Genomic DNA, 10,573 nt, shown 5'->3' on the forward strand with positions numbered 1-10,573 from the left:
CAATTTTGTCTACACTGAAAACAACGGATTTTTGCTACCACAAATTGTTGCTTTCATTGAGAGCCCGATTTAATTCTTGAATAACGTATTGCAATTCCTTTTAGAACTTTTCCCTCTTTGAATTTTTCTAGGTGCTCCCAATCTCCGAATTTTTAATTCATTGGTTCACGTACCCTAGAGGAAGGAAAACATAGTTGAAAATTATGAAACCACGACAATCGGCACTCCCTACGTGCTTGGGTTTTCAGCAGCCATGGCTGCCCACATCTACAACCTACGCTACAGGCCAAAACAAGAGCCATAAAATTGGGCTCCCTTCCCAACCAATGGTGCAGCACTCCAAAGCCAAATGAACTTTAATCCCAACAACTAGAAATTTAATCACTTCATAGTCCGCTTCATGAGAAACTTCGTTCGCAAAATCACCAATAAAACCGGTAAGGAACACACTGTTTACACACAAGTAGTGCCAACTTTGAAGAGGAACTACAAAAAGAACAAATAACGACTGCTACAATAAGGACTTCGCACAACATTGCCAACGAAGCTGAAGAAAGAATTTGGTAATACTAAGATCATAACCATTCAGGTCAGATCGTGGAATATTGAATTGTAAATGCCAAAATTGAGGTTGTCCAGGCGCTGCATAGTACAGCTTGTTTACAAGCCAGCTAGCGTGGCTGGGCACGGTGGTGCGGCTTAAAGCCGCAGCTTAGACGCAAATCCCAATTTTTTATTTTATTTTATTTCAAAAATTTCTAGGGTTTGATAAAACTGTAATTGCTTGCTTTTTCTTTCGATTCCTTGACTCACAAATTCCACATAGCAAATTCATAATTGTTTTATGCATGAATATATATATATATTGACAAATATATGAATATATACAATATATATATATATATATAGAGAGAGAGAGAGAGAGAGAGAGAGAGAGAGAGAGAGAGAGAGTAAGGTAAATATAAATATACGTGGTTCATGCATTATGGAGAATGTTTTCATGCTTTATGATCGTTGAAAATGTCTAACTGGATTTTAGTAGAACTTGATTGGCAGAAAAGAATTGAGCATTTGATCTTGTAAAAGAACCTCCTCCACGAACCTTCAGTTCATTAGCGTCAGTTTCCTTAGCTTCAGGTAAGAGCATGCTAATAACGTGTTGTAGGCCAATTTAACTAAACAATATAAATGACAGAGAGAGGGGGTGTGACACAACAAGATAGAAGAGAGATATGTGTGATTGTGAGGTGTGTGTTATCTCACCCCATTGTGTCTTTATTTATAGTAGTAGGAGAGGGGGGGTGTGACACAACAAGATAGAAGAGAGATATGTGTGATTGTGATGTGTGTGTTATCTCACCCCATTGTGTCTTTATTTATAGTAGTAGGGAATGTAAATTCATTATCCCAATAGAATTACAACTCTAATAGGATAATATCTAATCTAAGAGATACGGTAGAATCTCACCCAATATGATTACAACTCTAATAGGATAATAATTAATCTAAGAGATATGGTAGAATCTCATAAGCATATCACAAAATATGATAGCATTTACACGATCACATTCATAATCTAATAGAACTATAACAATATAAATATTATAAAAAACCATAATCTATGTAAAACATGAATATCTCATAGGGAAAAAAGTCTGGGTTTTCATATTTTGTTCTACAGTGAGTTGTGATCCTAAGTCATTTAAAAATAAAAATAAAAAGAATAAAAAAGTCACCTACTTACATAGACGATTGCCTAGTGATTAATCGTGACCTTAAGAGTTACTTTTGCGATGTAGACGGAAAAAAAAGTAACATAAAATGTAGTAAATTTAACAGTTAGAAAGTTGAATTAACTAGGATCATAACCAAATTGAAATTTGAGGGAACAAATCGGAAGAATGTCATCATATAGTATTGTTTCTCAAGTAATATATTTCCAATTAAAATCTATCTTCTTCATCTGTGGCTAGAATCACACTCAAAAAGTTCAAAACAATAATTCATACCTAATCCACCTCAATTAGCCAACTATAAATAATTGGAATTGCCACTTCATTATGTGGTATATTGATTTGTCCTTATGCTTTTTATGTAAATCAAAGAATCCTATATATGATGAAAAAGTTATATGCTTTAACCTAATCACCACGTACATGATGATATCTATCAAACCAAGCAAAATTCATTGTCTTGTCAAGGGCTCCATAATCATTCAATTCACTAGATTTCTTTCATATCACTCACTGCTTTCTAGTGTTTTCCTTCAAATTAGATTTCCTAATTTAAAAATTGGGTGGGTTAGTTGTCTTTTTGAGAGAGAGAATCCAACCTTTTATTTCTATTTAGGTGCAAATTACCATTTGAAAAAGAAAGACAAACTTTAATTCTCATAGGCTTATTGAAGAAAGTACACACCTTTTTTACGAAAGCATTTTTGCTCACAACAATAAATTAAAGTGTATGTTCACAACCATAAATTACGGGATCATTTTTTACAGAAGCATTTTTGTTCACAATCATAAATTATGATGAGCATACACTATAGTATATGATGGTGAGGAAAAATATTCGACCTACCATTTTACCCAAAATTTCATTCCATATTTTCCCTCCTTCCTCCCATATATATAGAGAGAGGGAGAATCCAGTTTAGTTCATGGACACATATTCATTCCCAATGGTTGACAGCCTAGAAATCAGAAAAATCACATACAAAAGGGTATCATCTGTAAATTCTCTAAAACAGTTAGGGGTCTCTGCAATAATTGTATACTAGAAAAGCCCACACACAATGTGTGTGAGAAATTTTGATTTTGATTTTTTTGTAAATTTTATGGGAGCAAATGAGGAGATAATTGTAGGTTAACTTGGTTTTTATTTTTTATTTAAAAATTTTCATTTTTAAAAGAGAGAACGTGGGTTAAATTGTAGTTATTTAATACTACGGTTGTAAGTGAGATGTCTTAAATTCGATCATTGCTAAAGATGATTTTGAACTATTATTATGGCTAACTTATTGTCTATTTTAACCTACTCCATCATTCTCTTAGCGTAAATACTATCGTTTGTTAAAAAAATATTTTTATTTTTATTTAAATTTGTTTTAAAGGGAGATGAAGAGAGAGGATAGTTAAAGATAATATCCTTTAATGATATGTGAGAGAAGAAAAAGAAATATTTTTATGCGAAATTATTTTTATAGACCATCATTTTTTAATTAAATTGTAAATAATGACTAAATAGTCTTTTCATTTTTTTATTAACAAATGAATCTTGCAAATAAAAAGTACAATAATATAAACATTGTGTTCGGATTCTTGTCGGATTCATGAATCGTGTTCGTTTATCGTACATCGTGCAATTGGAAATCATTTTAAATATTTTTATTTAAAAATAAAAATAAATAGTACTTGACAAAAATTTACCGAATAATGTAACGAATACAATTCACAGATTTTCAGGATTCTCACCAAAATGATCTGGAGAGAGGATCCTGTTGGATAAACATTTTCCATAGAAGCAGAGCAAATTAGGAAAGCCAAAAAAGGGAACAGTGGATGGGTCTCTGAGCTGGAATGGGCAGGATTAACGGAGGTCAAACGTAACGCCAACCCACTGAGCCGGCGCCGGACCAGGGTTCAGATCCACCACGAGTCACACCGTCCAAACCCCAAGTCAATGACTCAACTGACTCGGCCACCACCACATTGGCACATTCCAAAGACTTCAGCTTTTCCATAACTTTCCAGTCTCAGCACTTCTAATCACAAAAGAAACCAATTAAATTTAAACAAAAAAGTAAGAGAGAGAAACCCTGCCTTAAATTTCTCTCTTTGTTTTTAAATTTTTTTAATAAACGAATGATATTATTTATATTAAAAAGTAAGAGTCCGTTTAGTTTCATAATAAAATAATAATAATATAATTTAAATTTATTTTTAATAAGAATCGAACATAAACTTTGGACCCTAGTATTAAATGAAAATTTGAAATACTCTTACCAGAGCAGCAGTTCGAAAGTCCACGGTTGCTCTCTGGAGCTTTGACCAGCCACTTTCTGTCCCTCTCTCTACAAAATTAGAATAATTGATTAAATGGGGTTTTCTATTACGGTTTGCTTTTTCTAAATTTTGTGTCTTTCTTACTTTTGATCTCTCGGATTTGTCAACTGGAAAACTTGGAGGATTTTAGAGAGAGAAAGAAAAGGAAAGCAAAGAAAGTGGAGGGAGATTTGTCTGCATCTCTCTTTCTCTCTCCTCCCGTCCCTCAATAGTTTGTAGTGGGGGAATTCAAAGCGTGTGAATTTGAGGTAAGAGTCTTACATTTCTCTTTTTTCTTGTTTTTTAGAGAGAGAGTTGGGGATTTTAGAGAGAGAAATGCAATGTTACTGTGTAATGGGCAGGTGTAGTTCTGGGGAGCTCCATGGTAGTCAAACACATGTAATGTAAGTGTTTGATATATTGCCTCAGAGAGAAGAGGGAGGTGAGAGATGGACATGGTTGGATCTTTGTGAGGCATGATGTATCAGCGAAGCGTATTATCGTGTGCGTTGGTTTTGGTGGTGGTTGGGTTGCTGTTCGAGCCCACATTTGAGCAGCCCAGCCAGCCGCCATTGCCACTGGGTTTACCGGCTGAGCGGGCAGCGCTGCTGGACCTCAGGTCGTCGTTAGGCTTAAGGGGCAGGGACTGGCCGAGAAAGGCTGACCCTTGTTTCATTTGGAGAGGTGTGGAATGCCGGAATGGTAGAGTTGTTGGGATTAACATTTCGGGGTTTAGAAGGACTCGACTTGGCAGTCGAAACCCACAATTTTCTGTCAATGCTTTAGCCAATTTAACCCTTTTACACTCTTTCAATGCTTCCAATTTCCTGCTTCCGGGTTCAATTCCCGACTGGTTTGGACAACAACTCGTATCCCTACAAGTGCTTGATCTCACTGATTGTTCTGTGACTGGTTCTATTCCATTGAGTCTGGGAAATTCAGCCAATCTGACTGCTCTGTATTTGTCACATAACAACCTTACCGGGACAATTCCTGCTACTTTGAGCCAGTTGCTAGGCCTTTTGGTTCTTGATCTTTCGCGAAATCGCCTTACTGGATCCATTCCTACATCCTTTGGCAACCTCGGGAATCTGTCTGTGATTGACATTTCTAGGAATTACTTATCCGGGTCGATTCCTCCGGCCATTGGGACCCTGTTGAAGCTTCAGTATTTGAATCTATCGAGCAACATGTTGTCTGCTTCGATACCTCCTCAACTTTGGAACCTTGGTAGCTTGGTTGACCTTGATCTAAGTGCCAATCTGTTGGCCGGGTCAGTGCCTGCAGATTTGAGGGGGTTAAAGAACTTGCAGAGAATGATAGTTGCAGACAATTTGCTTAGTGGGACTTTGCTGGATAATCTGTTTCCAACACCGACGCAGTTGCAGGTCATAGTTCTGAGAAACAATGGTTTCACGGGTGGTCTTCCTAAAATGCTGTGGTCAATTCCCAAACTGAGCCTTCTTGATGTTTCTGGCAATAATTTCACTGGTATGCTGCCCAATTCTAGCTCAAATGCTAATGCCACTGCTGCAGTATTCAATATTTCTCGGAATCTGTTCTATGGAGGTCTAACGCCTTTACTTGGAAGGTTCAGCGTCATTGATATTTCGGGAAACTATTTTGAAGGTGGTGTACTAGGGTATGTGGGCACAAATGCATCTCTTGGCAGCAATTGCCTCCAAAATGTGAAGAATCAGAGGACATTGACGGAATGCTCTTCGTTCTATTCTGACAGGGGTTTGGCTTTTGATAATTTTGGACAGCCAAATTCTACACAACCACCTCCAGCAGAACCTCCTGGGAACAGCAATAAAAAGGTGATCGTCTTGGCAGCAGTTTTAGGGGGAGTTGGTTTGATTGTGCTTTTAGTGTTGTTTTGTGTGGTGCTATTCCTATGTTTACGCAAGAGGGGAACTACACCTCAAAGCGGAGTTGGCGTGGGGCTAGTTACTGCAGGCAGCGGTCCACCACCTCCAGGAGCATCGATTAACTTTTCTAGTGTAGGAGATGCTTTCGCATATCAGCAGCTGGTTCAAGCCGCTGGTGAATTCAACAATGCAAACTTGATAAAAAATGGCCACTCAGGGGATCTCTTCAGGGGAGTCCTGGAAAATGGGATACCTGTGGTCATCAAACGGATTGATTTACGCTCAATTAAAAAGGAAGCATACCTGCAGGAATTGGATTTCTTTAGTAAGGTGTCATATACAAGATTTGTTCCCCTTTTGGGACACTGTTTAGAGAATGAGAATGAGAAGTTCCTGGTCTACAAATATATGCCAAATGGGGACTTATCAAATTCATTGTTTAAGAAAACAAGCACAGAGGATGATAGTTTACAGTCGTTGGATTGGATAACGAGATTAAAGATTGCGTTAGGCGCAGCAGAGGGTCTCTCCTATCTGCATCATGAATGCAATCCCCCCCACGTGCACAGGTAACTTGAAAGTTAAACTTTTATGTTTAAATTATTCCCTTCTGATACATTTATTTTATTCTCCAGCAGTCAGGTTCTTGTTATTTCGTATGCTTTATTTGTCATCTATAGCATCTGTTTAGATCATTGTTTGAGATGGATACATACTTATATGTACATATAACGTTGAATGTATGTAGACACACACACACACACACACATAAAGTTGATTTTCAGATGGAATTTGTGTAGTGCAATGTTTCTTCAACATTAGAATGTTGTGGTCATGATTTTTAAGGGCTTCCGTGCAACATTAGAAGTTAAAGCAATTTGGGAATTCACAAAGTATGATTTTTTGCAACTACCTGTTCCTCTCAAAGTCTGCACGAAATTGAAGCTAACAGTATAATAGATTGACTACGGCTTTCTAGAAGATGATCCTAGTGTTACTCTATCGCCAAAATTTTATCATTCCAAGTCAGAGGAATTAAAAAGCAACACAGAGATGGCCAAGTATATTGGCCAAGATACTCCTGTCAACATCAGCGGATAAGAATTAGTAATGTGTTTGACATATTTAAGGGGAGGATAATATTTTTGTCTTGTTTTATTTCAATTATAAAAATAGCTGAGCAACAGTAATATGGTTGTGACTTGTAAGTGGCGATTATAATATCCCTGAGGTATAAAGTCAGATGGCAGTTGCACTGAATTAGTTAATGGAGTATTGAGTACAGAAGTGATGGGAAGAACTTTAAGAATAGTGATTTAAACAAAGTGTGGAAGCCGCAGATTTGATCAATAAGCTTCCTGATAATGATTTTATCTGAGGCATGGACATGGTACTAGCTTGATATTCGACTTGACCAACTTGCAAAACATGATTGGTTAGACAGCTAGTGAATGATGATTGTGACATTTAGGTTTGATTAAGATTGTTAATAGAATAAAAAAAGTAAATTAGAATTTTAACCATTCCTCTAGGTAGATGCAAAAATAGAGCAAAATTTTGGAATATTTACTGTTTTCATATGTATATGTACGTCAATTGTTTGAAGAGTGAATGTTTTTTTATGCGCTGCATCTTTGCATTTCTATCAACGATTAACTTATGCAGGTGACGGAGAGCATCTTTATTGTTTCTGCATTCTTGTTGGTGCAAGTAGTGATTTAGCTTTCTTTTTGTAGGGATGTTCAAGCAAGCAGTATACTTCTTGATGATAAATTTGAAGTGCGGCTAGGGAGCGTGAGTGATGTCTGTCCTCAAGAAGGGGACACCCATCAAAGCAGGATTACTAGGTTGCTACGCTTGCCACAGTAAGTGTCCTGTGAATAATTGTATCTAATCACTTGTCTCTTTCCTAGCTGTGACTATTCCTGGATGTCCATTGTCTATGAATTATAGATTTTATTATTTCATAAATATTTATTTTGATATATTATTTTATTCAGTCTGTTATTTAGTTACCTTGGTAATACCTGACATGTTTTAGTTTTTTTTGTAAAATGCAGCTTGTAATTTTGCTTTTATATCCATTTCTTGCTGCTGTCCTAGTTAACATGCTCCTCATATTTGCATATCTTTCTTTCTCTTCTTCATCATCTTAATCTGTGGCTACCTCATTAATTCCTTGCAATATATCATCTAAATTAAATGAGTTTCTTTTAAATTTTAGTTCTCATGATATTTGCAATTCCAATGGAAAACCCTAGGCACGGCCATATGATGAGTTCTATCTTCCCCCACCCCCCCACCACTTTGGAGTTGAGACTCTCGTCTATTCTCATCTTAGCTGCACTACCTCTCTCCTCTCTCTCTTCCACCCCCACCAAAAAAAAAAATCCGTCTAGCAGTGGCCAAAGTAAAACCTGTACAGTTTTTAAAGTTAGCATGACACAGATGTTCTTTTGTCTGCAGATTTGATTAACCTTAGGTGCATTGTATACCTGTTTCTCGTTTCATTCAAAGAAAAAATATTAGACATTTTGTATTAATATCTTTACCCCTTAAACCAAACTAGCACCTGGGGCAAGGTTACTAATAATACTGATCCTATCAAATTGTATCTGTTTACATGATATTTGCTGAATTGCGTGTAACCTTGTATTAGGTCATGTTTTGTTCGTTTTAATCATCATTGTAAGGATTTGATGTATTTTTGCGTACAAAATTCTTATTACTTTTCTTTTTCCAATGCAGGTCATCTGAACAAGGTGCTTCTGGTACATACATATCTGGTTATAGAACTCCAAATCATTTTAGCTCTTTTTAACTTTTACTGCTCTCCTAGCACTGAACAGACTTGCAGCTCGCCAATTATACATGTTGATTTTCTTTTCGATTTTTTAAAGCTTAATTGACTTTTGGATCTTTGAGGCATAAAAGGAGTGACCGTCACAGGGCTAATAATTCTTTTAGGCTCCATTTGTATTTATGGAAAGTAGTTGCACAGAAAGATTGGGTCAGATAGTTTTCTAATGTATGCTTAAATTGAATTGAGAGGGTCCAAAAATAAAAAAGGACTCGTTTGAAAGTCTCATATGTTTTAACTCCAGCTTTTCTGCATGTTTACACACACCAGAGTCATAGCCTGTAGCTGTACTTCCAAAACTGTTAATTAGTGCTGAATTTTATGTTTATCTGAAATTTACAGGTTCACCGGCAGCTTTGTGTGCCTATGATGTTTACTGTTTCGGGAAGGTGTTGCTTGAACTCGTAACAGGTAAGTTGGGCATAAGTGCTTCCAGTGATACAGAGTTGAAGGAATTGTTAGATCAGATACTACCATACATCAGTATTTATGATAAAGAACTTGTTACAAAAATTGTGGATCCATCTCTGATTGTGGATGAGGACCTATTAGAGGAAGTCTGGGCCATGGCTGTCGTGGCCAGGTCCTGCCTAAATCCGAAGCCCTCAAGGCGTCCCCTAATGAGATATATTCTCAAGGCTTTGGAAAACCCTTTGAAGGTGGTGAGGGAAGATAGCTCCGGCTCTGCAAGGCTCAGAACAGCCTCTTCCAGAGGGTCTTGGAATGCTGCTGTGTTTGGTAGCTGGCGCAGCTCATCTGAGGTAGTGACTATCCCAGGAGCCTCAACTACGAAAGGGGAAGGAGCAAGTGGCTTAAAACATTCAGGAACCAGCGGTTCACAGGGAAGTGGTGCGAATGGTGGCGGGGAACATTCATCCTCACGCAGACGGCATTCTAGGGATATATTTCCGGAACCATCTGGTGTACATGATGTAGAAAAACCTGACCAGGACTAGCCGATTCATGTTGATTGTTCTTGATTCTTTGTTAATAACGCAGCAGGCTTATTTGAGTGCCTGTCTGTTGGTACCCCAGCAAAGCGGTTCTTGGTTTCGGAGTTGGGTGGCGTTTCAAGCCAATTTTTGTAAATGGGGTGGTTCCATGGTCCATAGATCCCCTCAAGGAACACTGATTCTGAAGTTGCATCAAATTTCGAACTTCAGGATGGTGAATTCAGTTTGAGGATGAATTGGCAATGAGAAAATTTGGTAACAGAGAAGGATCCAGGGGTGCCGTTGGCGGATAGGGTTCATATTTGTTGGAGGGCTACAATTTATTTGTAATTGATTTGTTCTGTTCCTGTTCAGTTTCTGGTCAGTGTAAATTGTAATTGTTAAAGATTTGTTCATTCAAATCAGATTTTCACATTTTGGTTTAGTAGGAAAACACCACCAAAAATGGAATTGGAACAGAAAGTGAGCTTTATATAAACATTGCCCCGTCCAAGTTTTCACAATTTCAACTGAGGTAGGTAGGTGAGGTCACCTACCAAAGCCAAAGTTCAAGTTTCTCTTTTGTTAGGTCATCTCTAACGGAAGGGGATAAACATTGTCTTGTTCAAAATTGTAGACTTGCAAAAAATTATTATTAAATAAACAATGTTAGGTCATGTTGATGTATCACTTCCAACTGAAGAAGTTAAACATAGCCTTGTCAAAAAATTATTAGTTTTAAGTTTATACTTTAAATTTATTGGTTAATTTAATAAAATATCGTTGAATATTTTCAAGTTTAACAGTTGAATTTGAGTTAATTATTGCATATAAAGAGCTTGCCCCTAAGAAATAGGCTAAGAAGAG

The 10,573-nt window shown here is 37.0% G+C and overlaps 1 protein-coding gene and 1 long non-coding RNA gene across 4 annotated transcripts; one reads left to right on the forward strand and one right to left on the reverse strand.

The window, feature by feature from the left end:
* Positions 1-3,371: 3,371 nt before the first annotated feature.
* On the reverse strand, positions 3,372-4,132 carry LOC126587442 (uncharacterized). Of its 2 annotated transcripts, none has more exons than XR_007611071.1 (2): positions 4,005-4,132; positions 3,372-3,763 (listed from the first exon to the last, which is right to left on the reverse strand). It is a non-coding gene; the product is annotated as an uncharacterized LOC126587442 (long non-coding RNA). The 2 variants fall into 2 exon arrangements; XR_007611072.1 differs by having other exon boundaries at positions 3,372-3,760; positions 4,005-4,120.
* On the forward strand, positions 4,051-10,205 carry LOC126587441 (probable LRR receptor-like serine/threonine-protein kinase At2g16250). 2 transcript variants are annotated; one of them, XM_050252511.1, is made up of 4 exons: positions 4,051-6,483; positions 7,651-7,779; positions 8,663-8,685; positions 9,117-10,205. In XM_050252511.1, exons 1-4 carry the CDS (start codon positions 4,520-4,522, stop codon positions 9,728-9,730), a joined length of 2,730 nt encoding a protein of 909 aa, XP_050108468.1. In that variant the 5' UTR covers positions 4,051-4,519; the 3' UTR covers positions 9,731-10,205. The 2 variants fall into 2 exon arrangements, with proteins under 2 accessions (XP_050108468.1, XP_050108469.1); XM_050252512.1 differs by having other exon boundaries at positions 8,663-8,676.
* The last annotated feature ends 368 nt before the right edge of the window (positions 10,206-10,573 follow it).

This window comes from Malus sylvestris, chromosome 10 (genome assembly GCF_916048215.2).
Source record: "Malus sylvestris chromosome 10, drMalSylv7.2, whole genome shotgun sequence".
NCBI lineage: Eukaryota > Viridiplantae > Streptophyta > Magnoliopsida > Rosales > Rosaceae > Malus > Malus sylvestris.

Bases quoted from the DNA above. Each gene is read 5' to 3' on its own strand.
- LOC126587441 (XM_050252511.1), top strand. From the start codon at position 4,520: ATGATGTATCAGCGAAGCGTATTATCGTGTGCGTTGGTTTTGGTGGTG. The intron at 6,484-7,650 runs GTAACTTGAAAG...TTCTTTTTGTAG, and splicing joins AATCCCCCCCACGTGCACAG to GGATGTTCAAGCAAGCAGTA. The intron at 7,780-8,662 runs GTAAGTGTCCTG...TTTCCAATGCAG, and splicing joins AGGTTGCTACGCTTGCCACA to GTCATCTGAACAAGGTGCTT.